Below are 24,527 nucleotides of genomic sequence, written 5' to 3'. Positions count from 1 at the left end.
ATTTTAAATACAGTTCTTGTATTTTAATTTACACTTTCAAGATCAACAAGATCATTCACAGATGTTCCATTACATTTAATATGAGCCTGTTGTAGAGGTGAAATTTAAATCATTGTAAAACCATGCAAAGAGTTTGGATTCATTAACCGTGGTGCTGGTATTAGCATCTTCTGGCATCTACATAGAAATGGTAAAAGTTCTTTATTTAACCTAAAGTAGGGTTGCCAGATGTCCGGCTTTTATGAAGGAGAACGCAGTAAAAATAATTGTCTTTACAGGTTTGGCGCTGTGTTCTCTCCTTAAAAGCCGGGTGTCTGGCATTCCTAACCCAAAGGAAGTTCAGAAAAGAAGTAAAAACAGATAAAACCAAAGCTGAAATCCTTTGGAAAGCAGTTTTTGTTGATAAATACCATCCATTAGGTCTTGAGTTGTATATTTTACCAGACTATAGGTTAATTTTTGACATTCTAGGTCATAGTTTGAAAAAATAATTACAGACGAGACTCCCTCAGACTTTTTGAATTTTAAAGCTTTTAAAATCTTGTTGCTAACAACTCATCAGAACTCACAATCGTAACTCTATTGACCATAGTTTAAGAAGTTTATTTCTCAAAACAAGAAATATATTTCTTGTTTAAAAAAAAAATTGCTAGGTAGGAAATATGTTTCTTAAAACGAGAAATGAATTTCTAATTTTTAGAAATAAATTGAAGGTTAGGATATTTATTTCTTAAAACAAGAAACCTATTTCTTATTTTAAGAAAAATGTTTTGTAACAAAAAGTTCAACATTGCTGTGCTTACTGTACAATTTATCTAAGATAATGTAGAACATGTGATGAGCTTGGAGAAGCTTCAAAATAAAGAGTTCTTGTAAAAAACATTTAAAACAGAAGAAGAGTAGAAACAAGAAGCTTGCTCCAGCAACTGCTCCCTCACTATTTGCTATATATATATATATATATATATATATATATATATATATATATATATATATATATATATATATATATATATATATATATATATATATATATATATATATATATATATATATATATATATATATATATATATACAAAAAAGCAGACAGTAAGTTGTGGTTACAACATTTGCTACAGAATCAAGAGATCTGTGGTTTGATCTCTAGTCTTTTTTTCAAAATAAAGCAAGCATAAACTTCCCAGTTAAATTCTCTTCTGCGGTGCTCTGTGATGCAACTATTAGGTCTTCTTGGAGACCATAAATTGAAAAAGTAAAATAGTTTTCAAATGTTAGGCATTATGGGATGGATAGTTGGGCAAACATTGCTCTTAAACAATAGAATTTCTTAAAAACATGTTCAGACAAACAAACAATCTGATGTCAACGGAACACATTATAAATTTATGTAAATATTTGTAAAAATAAAAAAAGAGTTTTATTTAGTAAAGATAAAAAACATTTTAATTTTTCAGTGTGTTTACTGTGAGAAAACTACAATCTACAATAAAAATTATTAAAAAGTCCTAAATTAAGAAAATATTTTTTTTGTAAAAATTTTTTGGTTTTTTAGAAATCTAAAAATAATTTATGTAACTGACTATATATACTATAGCGTATTTATATAAGCATTTGCTCACTTTTTTTATTCATCTTAATCAATAGGACTTTTTTAGAAAAAGAAGAAAAAAACAAAGAATAATGAATGAATTAATTGCTGCCCCATGCCAAACCCTCAGTCAATGTAGCATCGACTGAGGGTTTCGACAAATAGCCTGACTTGCTACGAGTTAGGCAATTTGTCAGTCGTTGTATGTACTGAAGCCCCCAGCAGCAGGCTATTTCAGTATGATTCCATATTGCTCACCTAAATCAGCAGTGTAATGTATATATATATATATATATATATATATATATATATATATATATATATATATATATATATATATATATATGTATATATATATATATATATATATATACACACACACATGGAAAAAGTTGAAAAACTTTAAAAAGTATTTTTTTCTATTATTTGATAGGCTGCCTGCCCTAACCAAAATCTCAGTTGATGTAGCAGCACTTTTTGCATATTCTACCTATTTTGCCAGTGGACACCCAAGGGGTACCAAATAAGTACAAGGTCCTTAAAAAAAAAAGTTCATTCACTAATAATATAAAACATATTTAAAAATTTGGGGGCACCAATCAGTTTTGCTGTCCCATACAGTGTGAAGGCTCTCGGCACCCCCTAGCTCTACCTATTTGTTAATTAATGTAGCAACACTCCTCGCATGTTCTACTTAATTGTCAGTCGATGTATGTAAACAGTAAAAAAATAAAAATAAAAAAATTAATGTTTTTTTAATAAAATAAAAACCTTTGTTTAAATCAATGTTTTTTTTAATAAAAATAAAAAGCTTAATGATTTTTCTATTCATTTGTAAATGCCAATTTTAAAAAAAAAAAACATTATAACACAAACAAGAAAAGTAAAAATTTCTCTTTATGTTTAAAAAGACAAAACTAAGTACAGAATATGTCATTAAATTCAATTGAGGAAACTAATTAGTTTTAATCATTTTTTAAAAAAGCCCAAAAGACCAAATAATAGACTAGAATGTTTTTAAAAACATAAAGAATGTTTTTATATTTATTTTTTTAATCTTTACATAGATCGACTGACAAATAGGTAAATCATGCAAAGAGTTTTGCTACATCCTTTGACAAATAAGTACAAAAGCATGCAAGGAGTGCTACTAAATAGATTGAGAAATAGGTAGAACATGCAAGAAGTGTTGCAGCATTGACTGACAAACTAGTAGAACATGTAAGGAGTTCTGGTTCATCAACTGAGGGTTTGGTTTGGGCAGGCAGTCTATCAAATAATTAAAAAATTTTTTTTATATATTTTTATATAAACAAACATAAAGTTGATATTATATTATAAGTATATATATATATATATATATATATATATATATATATATATATATATATATATATATATATATATATATATATATATATATATATATATATATATATATATATATATATATATACATACATACTGTATTATGTTGTATATATTTCTTTAAGCAACTTGCTCAAGTTTTTGCCATCCTAATGCTACCTGTTTAAGTGAAAATTGTGTTTGTAATAGTGGTTTTACTGGAGACGGAGTTAATAATTGCACAGGTGTTTTTGTTGTATTTAATTAAACAATTTTTGTAAACTATTTTTAATTTACTTATATTACTCAAAAGTTGTAAAGATGTCTTTGTAAATTTATATAATTGTTATTGATTTTATTATTTATGTTTTTTGACAGATTTGGGAATTCTTTTCAAATAAAATATTGTACATATTAGTTATAAGATTGCTAAAACAAAATTATTTTTTCAAAAAATTGATAAAAATTTATTTGTTAAATATAAAAATTAAGTACTTTCTTACTGGAATAAATATTTTTCAGTAAAATAGTATTAGATATAATATTTCGTTTTTAATTCTGTTTAACAAATAAATAGTATTAAATTATTGTACCATTATAATTAAACTAGCTGTGGGGAACCATAAAATACGGGTCTTGGTAGGTCTACTCTACACTAACCATTTCTATACTTATTCCTTACTTCAATTTTTTAGCAACATTTTTTAAGGGTAGAAAAACTATACTAATTGTATACCTTTTGAAGTTATGAATGAAAAAATAATTTATGACATAATTAACTTTAAAATAGTTTAAACGCTTTGGTAATTGTTGTGTGAACCGCTAATTATCAGCAGTTCAGATATTAGTACCCAAAACGGGTATTCTAAATAATAATTAAGATACCTGCTTGAAATTTTTATAAACTTTTACTCAGATAAAACTTGTTTTTTTTTTCAGCTAATTTTTATTGTATTAATCTAGACCTTTCTATACTTAAGATCTGTAATATACTTGATTACCGTTTGAGTCATCTACACTTCGTCTTCTAGAATTAACTCTTACTTCTGATCTTTCTTGGAATTCATATATTAAATCCATTGCCAAATTAGCATCTGCCAAGATTGCATCTCTTTATTGTGCTTGCCATGTTCTTACTTTAGATTTTATTCTTTTTCTTTATAAATCTCAAATCCGTTCTTGTATGGAATATTGAATAATAGAGCGGATCTTCAAGTGATGCCCTTTTTCTTATAGACATGGTGCAAAAGTACATTGTAAACATAGTTGGACCTGCTCTTGCAGCTAACCTTCAATAATTGTTGCATTGTCATAATGTTGCTTGTCTTTCTCTTTTCTATAAATACTATAATGGGTGCCGCAAATTCATTCTCATTGTTACTTGTAATTCAGTTAAGTCTCATCCTTTTACTGTGTGTGTTCCTAAGGACTGCAAAAATTCTTATTTGTCTAGTTTTTGTCCTTGAACATAAGTTCTTTGAAATTTTTTCCTTTCTTGTTTTCCTGGTTCATATAATTTGCAATCTTTCAAGTTGTCTCTTAATTGTTATCTTGCTTTACTAACTTCATCTTTTTTCTTCCAGTAACTCTAACAGTAGTTGCTTGCAGTCTTGTTGAAAATGAAGATGTTTGAAAAATATATGTTGTACATATCCTAGAATCTTGGGAAAAAAATTTTATCTCCAAAAGATTCTAGTACAGCCAAAAATTAAACATAAAGAGGAAAATAAAAAATGTTAAATAATTAAAATACCAACAACGTAAAAAGCTATTTTATACTTTATGTTTTTATTATTTATTATTATATATTTTAGCGTTGTCAAACTAAATCATTTGATTTTAGAGTAAACTAAACTTGATGTTATATCTTTACAAAGTATTATTTATTAGAATCTGTCTAACCACTTTTAGTAAACCAATATTTTTAAAGAATCCTTTAAAACATCTTTATAAAAGTATTATTGTTTATAAATTTGGCAACTCCAGATATCAAATTAATTTAGTTCAAAAAGTTTCACAAAAATAAGTGAGTTGGATACCATTAGTAATGTGTTTAGACTCATGTATTTCGCTGAAGTATTTTGACTTTTCTACAATATGAATATTAAACTTTTCTACAGCTTGTGTTCCAGAAAATATTCTCTTAACAGTCCTACATCTAGTTGTTCTGCTTTCTGGCAAATACTATCATTCCTTTTTTAAAAAAAATTTGGAGATCACTCTGATCCTTCTAATTATCATTCAATCAGCCTAATTACTATTATTAGCAAGGTCTTTCATTAAAAAATTCTAGAGTCTAATAGCTTACATTCTGAAATCAGGTTATATTGTTTTACTGCTAATTTCTTAACTGCAATAATAGAAAAGTTTTTTATGCATTATATTGATGTCATTAGTTTATTACTATTGCTTATGGTATACTAAAGGTTTTTCATAAAGTTTGTCATAAAGCTGTCATGCTCTTCTAATTTGTCAAGTCTTCTAAATCTCTTTATATGATTTATTTTGGAAGGTTTTTAAATAAAAGTTATAGAATCTTTGTTATTTAAAATAAATACTTAAGTTGTAATACTAAATTTTTAATATCTTTAATTTTGCAGCTACTTGCCCAGTTGCATGCAATTCTAATGCTACTTGTGAAGAAACAACTTGCGTTTGTAAAAATGGTTTTATTGGTGATGGAGTTACCAATTGTACAGGTGTGTAATATATATATATATATATTTTTTAGTTTTTATCTTATTTTGTTTTAATATTTAATTAAGGTAGAAAATGAACTCATATTTGATATTTTTTAGTTACCTTTTTGAATCATCCTAGCATTTTTGTTTTATTTTACAGCTACTTGCACAAGTGCTTGCAATCCTAATGCTACTTGTGTTGGAACAACTTGTGTTTGTAAAAATGGTTTTATTGGTGATGGAATTAGCAATTGTACAGGTGTGTTGTATATTTTATTAAATTTAAAATGATTTTTTTTGTTTTGTTTTAAAAATTTAAAATATGAACTCAAGTTTTAGATTTTTTAATTACTTTTTTTATTCATGCTATAGCTTTAAATTTATTTTGTAGCTACTTGTGCAAATCCATGCAATCCTAATGCTACTTGTGTAGGAACAACTTGTGTTTGTAATGATGCTTTTATTGGTGACGGAGTTGTCAATTGTACAGGTTTATATTTTTTTATTTTTTTATTTGTCTGTTTTAATTCAAAACTTAAATAAAATTATAAAAAAATCAAGTTTGAGATGTTTTATTACTTTTTTTAATCATGCTAGCATTTTTGTTTTGTTTTCCAGCTACTTGTGCAAGTGCATGCAATCCTAATGCTACTTGTGTAGGAACAACTTGTGTTTGTAATAATGGTTTTATTGGTGATGGAATTAGCAATTGTACAGGTGTGTTGTATATTTTTTAAAATTTAAAATAATTCTTTTTTGTTTTGTTTTAAAATTTAAATAAAGTAAAATATAAACTCTTATTGAAGATTTTTAAATTACTTCTTTTAATCAAGGATTTCTGTTTTATTTTGTAGCTACTTGTGCAAGTCCATGCAATCCTAATGCTACTTGTGTAGGAACAACTTGTGTTTGTAATGATGCTTTTATTGGTGACGGAGTTGTCAATTGTACAGGTTTATATTTTTTTATTTTTTTATTTGTCTGTTTTAATTCAAAACTTAAATAAAATTATAAAAAAATCAAGTTTGAGATGTTTTATTACTTTTTTTAATCATGCTAGCATTTTTGTTTTGTTTTCCAGCTACTTGTGCAAGTGCATGCAATCCTAATGCTACTTGTGTAGGAACAACTTGTGTTTGTAATAATGGTTTTATTGGTGATGGAATTAGCAATTGTACAGGTGTGTTGTATATTTTTTAAAATTTAAAATAATTCTTTTTTGTTTTGTTTTAAAATTTAAATAAAGTAAAATATAAACTCTTATTGAAGATTTTTAAATTACTTCTTTTAATCAAGGATTTCTGTTTTATTTTGCAGCTACTTGCGCAAGTCCATGCAATCCTAATGCTACTTGTGTTGGAACAACTTGTGTTTGTAATGATGCTTTTATTGGTGACGGAGTTGTCAGTTGTACAGGTTTATATTTTTTTATTTTTTTATTTGTCTGTTTTAATTCAAAACTTAAATAAAATTATAAAAAAATCAAATTTAAGATGTTTTATTACTTTTTTTAATCATGCTAGCATTTTTGTTTTGTTTTCCAGCTACTTGTGCAAGTGCATGCAATCCTAATGCTACTTGTGTTGGAACAACTTGTGTTTGTAATGATGCTTTTATTGGTGACGGAGTTGTCAATTGTACAGGTTTATATTTTTTTATTTTTTTATTTGTCTGTTTTAATTCAAAACTTAAATGAAATTATAAAAAAATCAAATTTGAGATGTTTTATTACTTTTTTTAATCATGCTAGCATTTTTGTTTTATTTTCCAGCTACTTGTGCAAGTGCATGCAATCCTAATGCTACTTGTGTTGGAACAACTTGTGTTTGTAAAAATGGTTTTATTGGTGATGGAGTTAGCAATTGTACAGGTGTGTAATTTATTTTTTTGTTTTTCAATTGTTTGTTTTATTTCGAAATTCAAATGAAATAAAATAGAAACTAAAATTTAAAATTTTCTAATTACTTTTTTTAATGATACTAACATTTATTTTGTTTTATTTTGCAGTTACTTGCGATAGTGCATGCAATCCTAATGCTACTTGTGTAGGAACAACTTGTGTTTGTAAAAATGGTTTTATTGGTGATGGAATTAGCAATTGTACAGGTGTGTTGTATATTTTATTAAATTTAAAATAATTTTTTTTTGTTTTGTTTTAAAAGTTTAAAATATGAACTCAAGTTTTAGATTTTTTAATTACTTTTTTTATTCATGCTATAGCTTTAAATTTATTTTGTAGCTACTTGTGCAAGTGCATGCAATCCTAATGCTACTTGTGTAGGAACAACTTGTGTTTGTAATAATGGTTTTATTGGTGATGGAATTAGCAATTGTACAGGTTTGTTTATTGTTTTTTTGCTTTAATACTTTTTTTAAATGTGATATCAAACTTGAGATCAGTTCTTATTTAAAAACAAATGTGTTTATATATATTTTTGTTTTTAAATAAAAATTTAACTATACACACACATATTTAAAAGCATAATTAAAAAATAAATATATATATATATATATATATATATATATATATATATATATGTATATATATATATATATATATATATATATATATATATATATATATATATATATATATATATATATATATATACACACATATTTATAATAATAATTAAAAATTACGCTTATTAAAGCCTGGCAACAAAAATAATCCAAAAAGTGTGTTCCACCACTCTAAATGAGAGAGTTAAAATATATTGTTTGGCATACTATACTAAGTTTAAAATACAAAGAGGTTTTTCATTTCGTTTATTAATCTTTTAGTGTATGAATTGTATGTATGTATGTATATGTATATACAATTAAGTTTCAGTAAAATTTATGCCATAATACAATTTTATTAAAAAAAGTTTTTGAAATAGTTCAAGTTTTCTCATACTTTAATGAAACAACTTTAATGAACATAATCAAACATAATCTTTATCAAAAAAAGTAGGACCACAATAGGTTTTATAATATGACTTGTAATCACAAAGCCGCAACAATAAAGTAAAATTGTTACATTAAATCATCTTTTGATACAAGATTGTTTGTATCAAAAGATTGTGCTGTTATGTTTTATTTTTTTTTTTACAGTTTTTGTTGTTATATTTTTAAATCGAATAGCTGATAAATGCTGAAAAAAAATACAAATTCAAGTTTTTTTTAATATTAAAACAAAATTTATACTTGATTGCTATAATAATCACTTCAATAAAGGCAAGAGCCTTTATTGAAGTGATTATTATAGTAATCACTTCAATAAAGTGATTACTGTAATATACTTTAAATATATATTGATAATATATATATATATATTAGTATATATATTAGTATATATATATATATATATATATATATATATATATATATATATATATTTGTATATATATATATATATATATATATATATATATATATTTGTATATATATATATATATATATATATATATATATATATATATATATATATATATATATATATATATATATATATATATATATATATATATATATAGATATATATATATATATAAATATAGATATAAAGTATATATTAATATATATATGATTTAATTTAATTTATTATTGCTCTGTTCTTTGAACATTGAGCACTCTATTTGTAAAATACACTAACATAATTTACATATATATGTATATATATATATATATATATATATATATATATACATATATATATATATATACATATATATATATATATATATATATATATATATATATATATATATATATATATATATATATATATATATATATATATATATATATATATATATAGTCATGGCCTAAAGTTGGGAATTATTCATGATTGTTAATGATTTTGATATTAATAATGATGATTTTGATATTGATAATGATTTTGATATATTAAAAAAAAAAAAAAAATTATGGTGAGTGAGTACCCACCATAATTTTTTTTTTTTTTTTTAAACATCTTCGCTTCCAACAAGGTTGCAAGCAGCCACTAATTAAAGTTGGAAGTTACTAAAAGAGAAAATATGAAGATTGTAGAGCAAGATAACAATTGATGAACGACTTAAAAGATTGCAAATTATATGAATCAGGAAAGCAAGATGAAGGAAGCGAATTCCAAAGAACTGATGTTCGAGGAAAAAAACTAGACGAATAAGCGTTTTTGGAGCACTTAGGAACAGTCACAGAAAAAGGATGACACTTAATTGAATGACGAGTAACACAAGAATGAATTTTAGTAGATTGCACAAGAGACGCTAGCTCTTTAGAGCAGTGCCCATTATAGTATTTGTAGAAAAGAGAAAGAGAAGCAACATTACGACGATGTTATAATGGTTGGAGGTTGGCTGCAAGAGCAGGTCCAACTATGTTTACAATGCGTTTTTGTACCTTGTCTAAAAGAGAAAGGGCATCATTAGAAGATCCGCCCCAGATATGGCACAGTATTCCATACAAGGCCGGATTTGAGATATATAGAGATAGAGAATAGAATCCGAAGTAAGAAAGTGACGAGCTCGATAAAGAGATACAACCTTAGCAGATGCTAATTTTGCAACTGATTTGATATATGGTTTCCAAGAAAGATTGGAAGTAAGAGTTAATCCTAGAAGATGAAGAGTAGGTGACTCATCAAGTACATCACCGTTCATAAATATAGGAAGATCTAAATTGTTGCGATAACGATTGGCTGAAAAAAATTGAGTTTTATCTGAATTAAAGTTCACCAGCCACTGTGAGCCCCATGCTGTAGCAGAAGTGAGATCCTTTTCAAGCTCAAATGCCCCCTCCAAGCAATCAGAGGGTGTTGGTTTCTTATCACGACAAGAATAAATGGTAGTATCATCAGCAAACAATCCCACCTTAAATGTGAGAATATCTGGAAGATCATTAATGTAAATAAAAAAGAGTATAGGGCCAAGGATAGAACCTTGAGGAACCCCTGAAGTTACAGAATAAGAAGAAGAGTGTTGTCCATCGAGGACAACTTTTATGCTATGATTGGAAAGGAAGGATTCAATGATCTTAAAGATGTTGCCGGATACACCATAAGAAGAAAGCTTATGGAGAAGACCAGCATGCCAAACTTTATCAAAAGCTTTTGAAATTTCAAGAGCGATGGCCTTATGCACGATAAAACCTGTCAGTTATTACTGTTAGCAAATCAGCTGTAGAACGAGAAGATCGAAATCGATATTGATGGTCAGAAAGTAAGTTATTAGATTCAAGATGAGAAATTAAGGGATAACAGATGCGGCTTTCCAGCAGGCTGGAAAACAAGACTCTGATAAGCACTTGTTGAATTGTTTTGAGAGTATAGACGACAGCTCCGGAGAACACTTCTGCAAGACAATAACAGGTATGTTGTCCAGGCCACAAGCTGTAGAAGAGTCGAGGCAGGAAATCACTTTACATACAGATGCTGGAGTGATATGAATGTCAAGCAATAGATCAACCTGTTTGTTGGCAATATCAGGTAGAACACAACTAGTGGAATCAAGAGATGATATTGATGAAAAGTTTTTAGCAAATAATTCGGCTTTAGGTGAGGTGACAAAGTCGGAACCATACAAGAGAGATAGAATTATAGATTTGCCCTTATTATTGATATTATTAAAGATTCTCCAGAAGTCACGAGAGCCTAATTTTTGAGATGAGATACGAGATTTCATGACCTGAGAATAGTGGATTTTGGCGTTAGACAAAACCTTTTTACAATTGTTTCTAGCAGTAATAAACAGACGTCTGTTTTCTGGAGAATTGTTTTGCTGATAAATATGGAAGTAACAGTTTCAATTGGCAATCGCAGCAGCACAGTGTGAGGAAAACCATGGAGGAGAGTGAGGCTTGACCTGGAATCGTCGAGAGGGAGCAAAAGATTCCATGCCAGCTTGAATCTACGAAGTTATGTAAGAAGCACATTTGTCGACAGGAAGACAAAAGATTTCTACCCAAGGGCCATCACGAAGAAAATCACGGAAAGAATCCCAGTCAGCTTTACTGTAGTTGTAAGAGGTTCGATAATAGGGGGATTGAGGTGATGAAGAAGAATGAGATATTAGTTTTAGAGAGATCAAACTGTGATCAGAGAAACCTAAGGGTGAATGTGGAGAAACTGAGCATTGACTAGGATCAGAAACAAGACATAAGTCGAGTAGAGAAGGTAGATGATTCGGGTTGTCAGGAAAGCGAGTTGGAAAGTTGACTATTTGACTTAGGGATTGAGAAAGGCAATAGTTGTGGGCTTTAATGCCTGCAGAGTCACTGACACTAGAGCCAAGCCATTCAGAGTGGTGGGCATTAAAGTCACCGACAACAACTATATTAGCTGATGGATAAAGAGAGAGGGCTTGGTCAATATGATCAGAAATAACGTCAAAAAGAGTGCAGTCTTGAGATTAAGGAGAGCGATATAGAACAAAGAGAAAGGCAATGGAGTGAAGTGGTGCTAAACGAAAGCACATAAAAGAATAGTCTGTGGATTCAAACCTAGTTTCACAACAAATGGGTGAATTCTTACGAATGTAAAAGCCGAGGCCAAGCATGTGACTATTGGAGTCTTTATGAATTAGAGGAAGATAACCATCAACACTAAAATCACAAGATAAGACAGCTGAACTCAAATTAGTCTTACAAAGAGTAAGTAGGTCTGGTGAACTTTGCAAGAGATAAGACTCAACAGAAGAAAAGTTACTTCGAAGACCACAAATATTAGTGAATGATAGGTTTAGAGAACTTGGTGATGATGATAGTTTTTTGTGTTTTATAGTTTTTATTACTACTAATAAACCCTAAGCCGTAACAAAGAGCTCCAAATATGGCCTCCGCAATGTACACCAAAAGTACAAACAGGGACACTATCCATGCGCAACATGGCACTGTTAATACTTTGATATTTTTCAGCTGTTGATGGAATCAGCCTCTCTGAGAGCTACCACAGTATTCGGGAAACCTGACTACCAGCCGGCCTCAGAACCATAAAACTGAGTTTTAGAGCTGTACCCTCATTGGGAGATAATAGAATGAGTTGCCTAGTCATAAAAGCAGAGACACAAGCAAAACCCATGCATTGAGTCAAGAAGTTCCAGCATTCAACATCCTAAACTGGAAACAATGTATTAAAAATACATCTGCGCCAGCCTATAAGATGAAGAAGGAGTGTGATGCTGGTCAACAGATAGAATCTGTTTACCCCTAAAGTTTTTGCCTTGGAGGCCTTCTACAAGAAAGTAGCCGGGTGCATTTAATATCTGCCCAAGATGAGTAATTTTATCAAGAAACCATCTCTAGCCTTTACTCAACCAAGAGCCCCAATGCTGGGGGTGTTTTAAATCGGAGTTGGCATCTCCTAAGGCAGCAGGACATGAAACAGATTGAACTGGGTTACATGTTACCAGTAGCAGGATAACCTGATCTGACTATAATTAAAAGTACATCAGGTTTTTAATTTATTGAACACTAGGGATTAATAGCAATTACTTATTAACTACTTTCAACACCTCAGCTGTCTGTATCTCTTTATTCAAAAAAATTGAGAGGTCAATAGGCATTGCATATGCTGTTTCTAGGCATTTATCCCTGACTTATTCACACCAATCCCAAGCCATAGCTGACAGTAAATAACTTCATGATTAGTAGGCTGATATTGAATGTTTAGCTGTTGGCTGTTTTTTTTCTGTGACAGTTAGAAGTTGTTTCATCTGGACCGAGTTCAGGTCAGCCGCAAGATTACAGAGGTATGTCTGATGAAAATGAAAATACGAGACTGTAATTGTTGTCATTAATAGTCAATAGTATAAAACATTTGGTGTTTTTGTGTCATTATTAGTGAACTTTTTTTTTATTGGAATATAAAATGAAATTCTTATATAAATACTGAGGTGGTTCCAAACTTTTGGCCACGACTATATAACTTTTATCTTCTACTTTAAGTTTCACCATTGCTGGATCATCAGGAAGAGTTCTCTTCCTGATGATCCTGATTCGGACTCTTCCTGATGATCCAGCAATGGTGAAACTTAAAGTAGAAGATAAAAGTTAGATAAGTATTTTACTAATTTATATATATATAAATATATATAAATATATATATATATAAATATATATATATATATATGTATATATATATATATATATATATATATATATATATATATATATATATATATATATATATATATATATATATACAGTACTGGGAATAAGTTTTAGACCACTTGTATAATTATGTATTTGCAATTTTTTTCCTATGTTATTTTTTTAAAGTGTACTTAAGTTTAATAATATATAAGAAAAGTTGAAAGAATATATTATTTTGAATAAATAAACAAAATTGATGAGGAAACATGAGAGATTTGTTTGTTTATTTATAAAAATGATGTGTCATAATAACTACATCCAAAACAGGATATTCGAAGAATGCTGTTACAGAAATCAGAGAAACTGGCTCCCTTGAAGATAGAAAGAAAAATGGTAGACTTCCTAAGCTAACAAAAGATGACAATAAATATTTAAAAACCCTATCTTTAAGAAATACAAAAAAAGCATCAACCGAGCTGGCAAAAGACATTAACATAGCAACTGAGAAAAATGTTAGCTCTTCTTTTATTGGACGACGCCTACTTAAATCAGGATTAAGAGGGTGTGTTGCAGTTCGAAAACCATTATTACGGTGTAGCAATAAAGAAAAACAACTTAAATATGCAAAACAATACAAAGATTGGGCCTAGGAAATGTTTAATTGGGTTCTGTACACCGATAAGTCCAAATTCGAAATTTTTGGAATGAAAGGATGCCAATATGTTTAAAGAAGAACTGAAGAAGCCTATCAGCTCAAGTGTTTAAACCCTATTATTAAACACAGAGGAAGCTCTTTACAAGTTTAGGGCTGTTTATCTTCATCTGGAGTAGGTGATTTGATCAAAATAGGGGGCGACTCATCAGAGAACCTTATGTGGATATCCTAAGGCACCGTGCTGTATCATCCGGAATGAGACTAATAGGTCATAATTTTATTCTGCAGCTGGCCAATGACCCAAAACATTGTTCCTGAGTGGCAAAAAATTATTTAAATGAAATGACAGAGAAAGGAGTACTGGAATTGATGACCTGGCCTCCCCAGAGTCCAGTTTTGAATATAATTGAGCATATTTGGAATTACCTGGACAGAAAGAAGGTTGAACATGCTCCTCTAAATGCTGAAGAATGTTTTGAAGTACTTCAAAGAGAATGGCACAACATACCCCAGGATTTTATAACTAACTTATATGAATCTATTCCCCGGCCAATATTGCTGGGAATGAGGCAAAAGGAAGACATAGTAAATATTAAGAGTTTTTTATGAAGTTTGACATTAAAAAGTTTGTAATTGTTCAAAATTTTGTGTGAAATACATGTGTTTTAATAAGTTTATAATTTAGAACAACAAACTTAAATATTAGAGAAGAATTCTCTGGGATTTTTTGAAAAAATGTAAGTGGTCTAAAACTAAAAGTGGTCTAAACACCCTAATATATACATATATATATATATATATATATATATATATATATATATATATATATATATATATATATATATATATATATATTAGGGTGTCCTAAAAAACAACATTTTTGAAAATAATCTGCTCCCACCCCCAAATGTGTTCAAAAACACTAGGTTTGAAATTTTTTTGAATAAAAAATATTTCAAGGGGTCCCTCAAGACCCTGGAATATTTAATGGGTCCCTAATATTTAAAAAAATAAATTTTTCAAAAATATATCAACCTGGTACTCAAATGAAGTGAAATTATATAAAAAATTCAAAAATATTATTTATTTATTAAAAAATTTTAAACCTAGTGTTTTTGTATTAGATAGAACACATTTAGGGTGTGTGGGAGCAGATTATTTTCAAAAATGTTGTTTTTTGGAACACCCTAATATATATATATATATATATATATATATATATATATATATATATATATATATATATATATATATATATATACATATTTAATTATTTAACTCCTAAAAGCTGAGAAGGCCACTCGGTACTTCTCACTTATGAGGGGAACGTTCTACCACTACACCACTACCGCTATACATACATATATATATATATATATATATATATATATATATATATATATATATATATATATTTTAAATTATAAATTGCAGCAACATGTTCAAGTGCATGCAACTCTAATGCTACTTGTATTGGAACTACTTGTGTTTGTAACAGCGGATATTTTGGTGATGGAATTAATAGCTGCACAGGTATGTTGGAACCTTTGATATTTAAATTAAATTTTTAAGTTACAGTTACTTTTACTTGAATTTGTTATTTTAAAGTTAATCAATTGGTAAAAGGAACAACAGTATTTGAGTTTCTTTTAAAATGTACTTATTTTAAAATAGTTTAGTTTTCAAAAACTTTATCCATTCTTTTCCACAATACTTAATAAAAATCCCAAAAAAACATATTGAACATAAAGATTACTATCTAATACGATTTATAAAATCTAATTATGGTATTCATTGTTGAAAATTTTGTGATTAGATTTTGCAAATCCAACTATAAACAAAACTATTTTATTATTTTGTCTATAAAAATCTTGAATTTCTATTGAAAATAAATAATAATTTTAAATAAATAATTTTTTTTGATTTTAAAAATTTTATTATTTAATTGATTTAAATTTTATCAATTATAAGAATTAATGCTCAAAGTGGTGTTAAGTTTATTTTTTGAAAAACTTTAATGGTGATGGTGCCACTTGCTGATTTCAATTCTTTCAGAGTTTTTTCTGAGACAATTCAGAAAAACATTCAGAAAGTTATGCCAAATAAAATATCTGAGAAATAGTTTCAGAATAAAACAATTATATGGCATAAAAACAGCAAAAAACAAAGTGAAAAAAAAATAAGCTAAAAATTACATCATAGATTAAGATATCATTAATTTTAGTTGAAAAAAATTGCAATGAAGTTATAATTTTGCACCATAATTTTTTTTTTAATTTTGAAATTAATTGACAAAAATTAAACCAGACTGTATTACATATGTTGATCAAGATACTGAACATTTGAATAATATAGGAATGATCATTTATTTATATGTGAGATTTTGAATTTTTGGTTAAGTTATAAATTTTTACTGCAGAGTATATAAATAAAACAAATGAATGAGATGTCAAATCTCAAGAGGTAGAAAAAACATCTTTACTTATCACAAGTGTAAAATTAAAAAAATCTTTTTATGTCTTAGAAATGAACCCGCTTTTTTATTTAAGAGATTGGTCTCATTTTCACATTTTAAAAACTCTTTTTCATATTTTTCATTTTAACTGATTATTTTTTGTTTTGTTTCATGTTTTTGATTGAAACATTTTTTACATGATTTAATTCTAGAACTTTATGATTTACATTGTTTTCCTTATAACTATGGTTTATTAATTTTAATTAACTTTATTAAATTAAAAAGCTTCTTTCAACTTACATAATTTCTTTCAAAGCTCAGTGAAGGTTGACTTAAGTCAGTGATGTTAAAAATTAAAAGCTTATAGAGGAGTTTTTTAAAATAAGAAAACAATTAAAAACTTCATTAATTTTAGTTTTATTAAAAATCTCATGATTCTTAAAAATACTTTATATGTTTTTCCGTTTTTTATTATTGTGTTAAAAAATTTGTAATATGAAATAGTAGCTGTTCTTAATAAGTATTAAATTTTTAGATAAATAGTAAAAATAAAATATTATATAAGCAATATTATAATTGAAATTAAATTTTTGAATATTGGTTTTATTTTGACAACTACTGTTTGCTTTTGGAAGTTTAATGTTTTATCAGTTTATTGAAGTCATTTTCAAAAGGTTAACCTCTCGATTTATTTTGGGGAATGCCAAGTTTTTAATCTATATTTATAACTGGTATTGTCCTTTTTTTTTGATCTCTTGTCAGACTTTATCCAATGCATCCGCATATATATATATATATATATATATATATATATATATATATATATATATATATATATATATATATATATATATATATATATATACAGTGGTGGCCAAAAGTATGGAAACTTTTTTAAAATTACATTTTTTTTTATTTGTATTAAATAAAACCAAAATTATTTAACCCGAGTGTACTTGCAATAGTCTACTTTATATATACTACAAGTTTGAACTTGTCTTTTCTAAGACATTTTATTACATACTAATATTTCTTAATTTCGATTGGACAAAAGTATGGAAACTTGTTCAAACTTGTAACTAAACATAAACAAATCTTATCATTTAGAATTAAAACGTGTTAGAATTGACATCTTTGTTAGTTCATCATAGTTTACTTTTATATTAATCAGTATGGCACCGCGAAAATATTATTCTAGTGATATTAAAAATAAAATAGTTGAGTGTTTTAAAAATGGTAATAAACCAATTGATATTTCTCGAAATTTTCAAGTTCCAAAAGGTACAGTTTCAAAAATTATTAAAAAATTCAAAAAAAGGGGAACTGTGGAAGTGAAAATGAAACCTGGAAGACCAAGAAAAACAACAAAAAGATTGGATAAAGTTATAAAAAATACTTCTACAAAAGATCCTAGAAAGTCATCAAAGGATATAAAATAAGAAATCTTGGAACAGCATGGAGTTTTATTATCTGACAGGACAGTTCGTAGAAGGTTAAATGATGCGGACTTATTTGGAAGAGTGGCTGTCAAAAAACCGTTACTTTCTAAGAAAAATAAGATGGGTAGATTATTGTTTGCAAAGGAACATTTAAAATGGTCAGAAGAAAAATGGGCAAATGTATTGTGGAGTGATGAAAGTAAATTTGTTTGTTGGAAGTTGTTTGGAATTGTTTGGAAGTTGTTTGGAAGTGATGGAAGAAAATATGTGAGGTGCCCCAAAGGTAAAAGATTTGATCCCAAATACCAAATACCTACAGTCAAGCATGGAGGTGGCAGTATTATGGTGTGGGGATGTTTTTCTTCATCTGGCACTGGTCCATTAGTGAAAATTGATGGTATTATGGACCGATTTAAGTATAAAAACATATTAAATAATATAATGTTACCATATGCTTCAGGAAAAATGGTTCCGGGGTCGTTATTCCAACAAGATAACGACCCGAAGCACTCATCAAAATTAATTAAAGAGTGGTTAAATACTCACAGGGTACCTTGTATGGAATGGCCATCTCAAAGTCCCAACTTAAACCCTATAGAACATCTTTGGGATGTGTTAGACCGCCGAATTTGGAAGCATAATATTTCAAATCACGATAAACTTTTTGAAATTTTACAAGCAGAATGGGAAAAAAATACCTACTGACACTTGTGCCAACTTGGTGAAATCTATGCCACAAAGATGTTCCATGGTAATAGACTCAAAAGGATATGCAACTAGATATTAAATTTTTCTGTGTTTTTTTATGTTATTTTTAACATTTTTTGGTCCTGGTCATAAGTTTCCATACTTATGACCAGGCCTAATTTAAAAATTTAATTTTTTTTTGTATATGTTAATAAAAAAAAAAAGTTATATTTTATTAAAAAGTTGTATTACGACTTCAATAAACATATGCATAATATGTAGTAAGGTTGCATTTTTTATAAATAAATAAAAAGCATTTTTGAAAAGTTTCCATACTTTTGGCCACCACTGTATATATATATATATATATATATATATATATATATATATATATATATATATATATATATATATATATATATATATATATATATATATATATATATATATATATACATATATATATATATATATATATATATATATATATATATATATAAATATATATATATATATATATATACATATATATATATACATATACATTTATTACATAAAAAAAACAAAAAATTATACTACATAATATTTATTATGTAAAAAAAACATGGTGTTTTCTTCATTATTTTTTTATTCTTTTTATTTAAAGATTGTCCGAATTGAATCTGGTGCTTTAAATTTTAAGTAAACAAAATACATTAGGACAGTGCTAATCAAATCAGCAAAGGCATGTGTATTTTTTTAAAGTTCGACATCCATAGTTCTAACTATCTAGGTAAAACATGCTGCAACATCAACTGAGGGTTTGGTTGGGGCAGAAATGAATTTTTTCATTGTTCTTTGTTTTTGTTTTTTGTTTTTCTGAAAAAAGTGCACATTTTAAGAATTAAAGAGCACAAAAAATATTAGGAAATTTTGTTCTTAGATACATATTATCCATTGTATATATATAAATATATATTATATCATTGTATATAAATATATATATTCCTATAGTTAAAGCTCTGAATTTACCATTTATAGTAAAAAATGACACTTTATTAAAACTATTAAATTTAATTGAAGAAACTAATTAAGTTGTATCATTTTTTTAAAAACCACAAAAACACAACCTAATAGACTAGAATGCTTTTTATTTTTTTAATTAAAAAAAATATTTAAAAAATTTTTTTTACTGCTTAGATTTTGACTGAAAAATAAGTTGAACATGTGAGGAGTGTTGCTACATCAACTGAGGGTTTTGGTTTATCAACTGATGGTTTTTTCATGAAGAAATTAAAATTTTGATAAATGATAAGGTTTTAATAAAAGTTTTTAACAGTTACACTCCACTGTTTTGTTGTCTCTTAATTCATTGTGCTCAGTTAAAGTTACTTTTGTTTCACACTTCATTGGCTTTGTTGTGCTTTTGTTCCTATTTTTTAATGTTTTATGGTTTGTTTATGGTTATTTTATGTTTATGTTTCTTTATTCTTGGGATAGTCCACAATAAAGAAATGTAAGACAAGGGTAAGGTTGCCATTGAAAAATACCAAACTCTCAATCAATGTACGCATTAAAGCATGACTTTAAGCTCTTTTTTATGACTATTTCAGTATGATGCTATCAATTACAGTGTTGTCTAAACAGTAGGTGATATTACATTATCTGTATATTTTGTTATTTTTCATTTAAAGTTTCTGCTATATGCTCATCCTGTCATCCAAATGCAACCTGCAATGGAACAGCATGTGTTTGTAAAAATGGTTATAATGGTGATGGTATAAATAGCTGTATTGGTAATCTTTTTACTATTTTTTTTCGTTACAACAAAAATTGAAATAAATTTGTTTTTTATAACTTTTTACAACTTCTTTTCTTCTTTTTCTTTTCTATTAACTATTTTATCTTCTTAACTATTTTATAACTTTTTTAACTTTCTCTAAAAAAAAGCAAAAAGTGTGTTATTTACAGCTTGAAAAAATTAAATGTAAAGTTTTATTGCAAAATTAAAAATGTTATAATATTATATATATTATATATTATAGACTTGTACTATATGAACTTTTACTTTTACATTATACATTTTATATAAACATTTTGTTTGTGCATTTTTTTTTCTGGTGATGTTTAATTAAATTTTTTTTGTAAAATATGTTTACAATGTTAATATTAGAAAACTAGAATTTTTTAAAATGATTTTAACAAATGCAGAATAATTGAGGTATTATCGTTTTGAATAACTATATAGAGAAACTATGACAATATTTGGTGTGGAACATGTCGAATTTTCTAAAAGAGTATATAAAAATGGAAAATCAGTTTTAAGAACTTAAACTGCAAGAAAAAGTTTTTTGTTAAAGTAAAATAAACAAGTTCAAAGTTTTATTTAAGTGAAAAAACCAGGATTTTTCTTAAATTGTCAGAAAGTTTCATCAATTAAAAAAAAACATTGCACATAGATTTTCTTGTTGTAACAAACATAATAAATACATTTGCAATAGACAGTATAACTGTGGAAACAACATAAAAGCTGAGCAATTGAAAAAAGTTTTAAAAGGTTGATAAATGTCTTTTTAGCACAGAAAAAGCAAGAAAAAAAATAATTTGACTAAAAATTTTCATTTGGTGTCATGATAGTGAAAGGTGTCATTCTGTGTGATATATACATATATCACACAGAATGAGCAAAAAAGCAGTTGACATAAGACTTCAAAAGTTTTAGGTTATATGAGTCAGGAAAACATGAAGACGGGAGAGAGTTCTGATAGGATGAAGTGTAGGTTATATGAGTCAGGAAAACATGAAGATGGGAGAGAGTTCTGATGGGATGAAGTGCAGGAAAAAAAGTTGAATAAAAGTTTTTAGAAAAGGGAAAAATGCAGTAAAGGATGAAACATTGCTGAATAACGAGTCAAGCAAGAATGAGTTTTGGTTGATGGAACTAGAGAAGACTCTTTTTCTTTTCTGTAAATACTAAAAAAATGGTCGCTGCTCAAAAGAGCAGTGACCATTTTTTTAGTATATATATATATATATATATATATATATATATATATATATATATATATATATATATATATATATATATATATATATATATATATATATAAATACAGTGAGTGCTCTATATAAGCAACATTCTTTATAAGCAACCTCTATACAAGCAACTATTTTTAGTTCAACTGTTTTGTATAAGCAACTTATTTTTTTAAAGCTAAATATTTGAGTTAAGTTTAGGCTAACTCAGAAGTAAAATCAGCTGTTCACAACAACATAATCACAAATTATAAAAGATCCTGTTATTGGAATATGTTTTATGTCTTTTGTTAGTTTTTCTTGATTAATAAATTAATCAACTCAACCTCAAAGTCATAAAAAATTAACCTCAAATTGTAAAAAAAATGACCTCAAATTGTAAAAATTTATGTTATTGGAATATGTTTGTGTTTTGTGCTGCCAGTATTGAAGCAAATTTCTGTTAAATAGAATAGTTACTTGAATCCTATTAGGTTTGGTTAGGTAATAAATTAGTTAATAATTTTGTGCTTTAAATTCAACCATAAAGTTTGAATCAGAAAAAAATAAGACATTCAATTTTGTTAAAAGATAAAATAATCCATTTTAAAGGACATTGAAAATGGTGAGAAAACAAAGGACATTGGTAACGAATATAAAAGTTACTAAATTTACAATAAGTAGAGTAAAAGAAAATAAAAAAAAGAAAGAAGAATATGCAACCGAAACGTATGTAAATCAAAGTAAGATTAAGCAAATGAAGACAATAAAATATAGTGAAATTGATGATACAGTGTTTTCTTAGTTCTTGGAGCGGCAACAATTAAACGATATAGTTCCAAATGAAATGATAAAATAAAAAGCACTTGAAGTAAATAGATTAAATAATGGACCTAAAACATTTTTTGCAAGTGATGGATGGTTATCGAAATTTAAAAAATGCCACAGTTTACAGATTTTGTCTAATTGTGGAGAGAGTATGTCTTGCAATGTGGAGCTAGCTAATTCATTTAAAAATAAATTTTAAAATTATATTGCTGAAAATGGCTTTTTGCCTAAACAAATATATAATTGCAACAAAATTGGTCTCGTCTATAAAAGCTTGCCCAATAAAACTAATGTTACAAATTTTTTGAAAAATCTGCTGCTGGAAGAAAAGCAATGAAGGAAAGAGTAACAATTATGCCATGCGTAAGCATTACAGGTATGCATAAATTAGATTTGATGATGAGAGGGAAATAAAAATCTCCTCATTGCTTCAAAAATATGAATTTGCCAGTATATTACAAATCATCCAAAAACGCTTGGCAAACTTATAGGGGAGATAGGGGCACTTTGATCCTTTTATGGTTTATGGTTGGTTACTTGAAAACCATTGCAGACAACAATACTATTTTCAATATTTTTAAAAGAATATTTATTTCTTTATTCAAATCAACAAGCTAATTTTGGTCCAAATAATGTTTAGTAAGCTAGAACTCAACTTTATAACATCACCTACAAAGGATCGTGGTACCCCATATATGGGGCACTTTGATTTGCACTATGGGGCACTTTGATCTTATATACAGTTTTTTAAAAAATCAATAAAAAGTTGGCAATAAAGCATAATTAAAAACATAATTTTTCAAATTTCTGCCAAGAGATTCACATTTAAAGTATAGTGAACAAGTTTTTTCATCAGAAATTTTAAGAAATGTTTGCAAAAACTGAAAAATCAAAATCGAAAATCAAATGTCGACTGGCACGAGTTGTGCCACCATGCTGCATTGGATCGGGAAGCTTGCAGACGATATCATCTCTGATAAACTGGTACAATTGCTCACTGACAGAGATGAATTTATACGATTTCAAATTTTCTCTTTTCAAATATTTAAGCATTTGCACATTTTCTTCTTCACAGATTTGTCCAACATAATGAATAGTTTTCTTTTTTGTATCAAATTTAGCAAGAACAAAATCCTTCACATTCAGTGCATCAAAGTCAAAGTTCAGGTTTGATGATTCAACTATATGTTGAGAAGATATCATTTCAAGATCATTTTCACCGTCATCACTTTCAAGTGGTGGTAGGCGATGAATATTATCAGAATCATCGGAAAGTTCCATTGGTTCATCGTCTTCTTGTAGCATTTTTTCTTCCTCAAACTCATCATCAGATTCTTCAAACTAAAGTCTTGTAGCAGCATGTTTTGTTTTAGGTTTTCTTATGGTCTTTTTTGGATCTTTCTGAACCATGGAAACTTTTTTTTTTTCTGTTTGTTTTTTTTCTTTTTTTTCTTTTGCCAAACAAATCTCATTTTGAATAGGAGTCTGTCAAAATTCTTGTTTTTTGTTGCCTTTTTTAAATTGTTTTTTTCTGGCTGGAGCCTTCAAAAAGGGTCTCAGAACTTCCGGTGTTACAATATTTGGGGTTGCTGTTACAGCAACAGATTGTCCTGCTACAGTAACAGAGGGTCCTGCTAATTCAGAAGAGTCTCGCTCATCCAAGCTAGTCATTTTCTGCAGGTTTTCATCAGGTTTAGATATAATAGTTTCTGCAATATCTGCAATGATTTCTGGATGTTCAACAGTAGGACTGGGTGCTGGACGATTGGTCACTGATG

General features: G+C 27.4%; 1 protein-coding gene across 30 annotated transcripts in view; it reads left to right on the top strand.

The window, feature by feature from the left end:
* The window catches only part of LOC100210856 (neurogenic locus notch homolog protein 2), a 118,683-nt gene that overhangs the window by 23,463 nt on the left and 70,693 nt on the right, over window positions 1-24,527 (top strand). For 11 of the 30 annotated variants that reach the window (XM_065801045.1, XM_065801021.1, XM_065801038.1 and 8 more), the window contains exons 6-19: window positions 3,084-3,182; window positions 5,538-5,636; window positions 5,779-5,877; window positions 6,010-6,108; window positions 6,237-6,335; window positions 6,473-6,571; window positions 6,700-6,798; window positions 6,936-7,034; window positions 7,163-7,261; window positions 7,390-7,488; window positions 7,626-7,724; window positions 7,858-7,956; window positions 15,781-15,879; window positions 20,601-20,702. In XM_065801045.1, coding sequence (XP_065657117.1) covers window positions 3,084-3,182; window positions 5,538-5,636; window positions 5,779-5,877; window positions 6,010-6,108; window positions 6,237-6,335; window positions 6,473-6,571; window positions 6,700-6,798; window positions 6,936-7,034; window positions 7,163-7,261; window positions 7,390-7,488; window positions 7,626-7,724; window positions 7,858-7,956; window positions 15,781-15,879; window positions 20,601-20,702 — 1,389 coding nt within the window. The remainder of the gene's footprint in view (window positions 1-3,083; window positions 3,183-5,537; window positions 5,637-5,778; window positions 5,878-6,009; window positions 6,109-6,236; window positions 6,336-6,472; window positions 6,572-6,699; window positions 6,799-6,935; window positions 7,035-7,162; window positions 7,262-7,389; window positions 7,489-7,625; window positions 7,725-7,857; window positions 7,957-15,780; window positions 15,880-20,600; window positions 20,703-24,527) is intronic. The other 19 variants (XM_065801044.1, XM_065801023.1, XM_065801042.1 and 16 more) reach the window with 17 other exon arrangements.

The sequence above is a fragment of the Hydra vulgaris genome, chromosome 07, assembly GCF_038396675.1.
Source record: "Hydra vulgaris chromosome 07, alternate assembly HydraT2T_AEP".
Classification (NCBI taxonomy): domain Eukaryota; kingdom Metazoa; phylum Cnidaria; class Hydrozoa; order Anthoathecata; family Hydridae; genus Hydra; species Hydra vulgaris.
The sequence above is the reverse complement of the archived record's forward strand: the minus strand, read 5'-3'. Positions and strand labels throughout refer to the sequence as shown.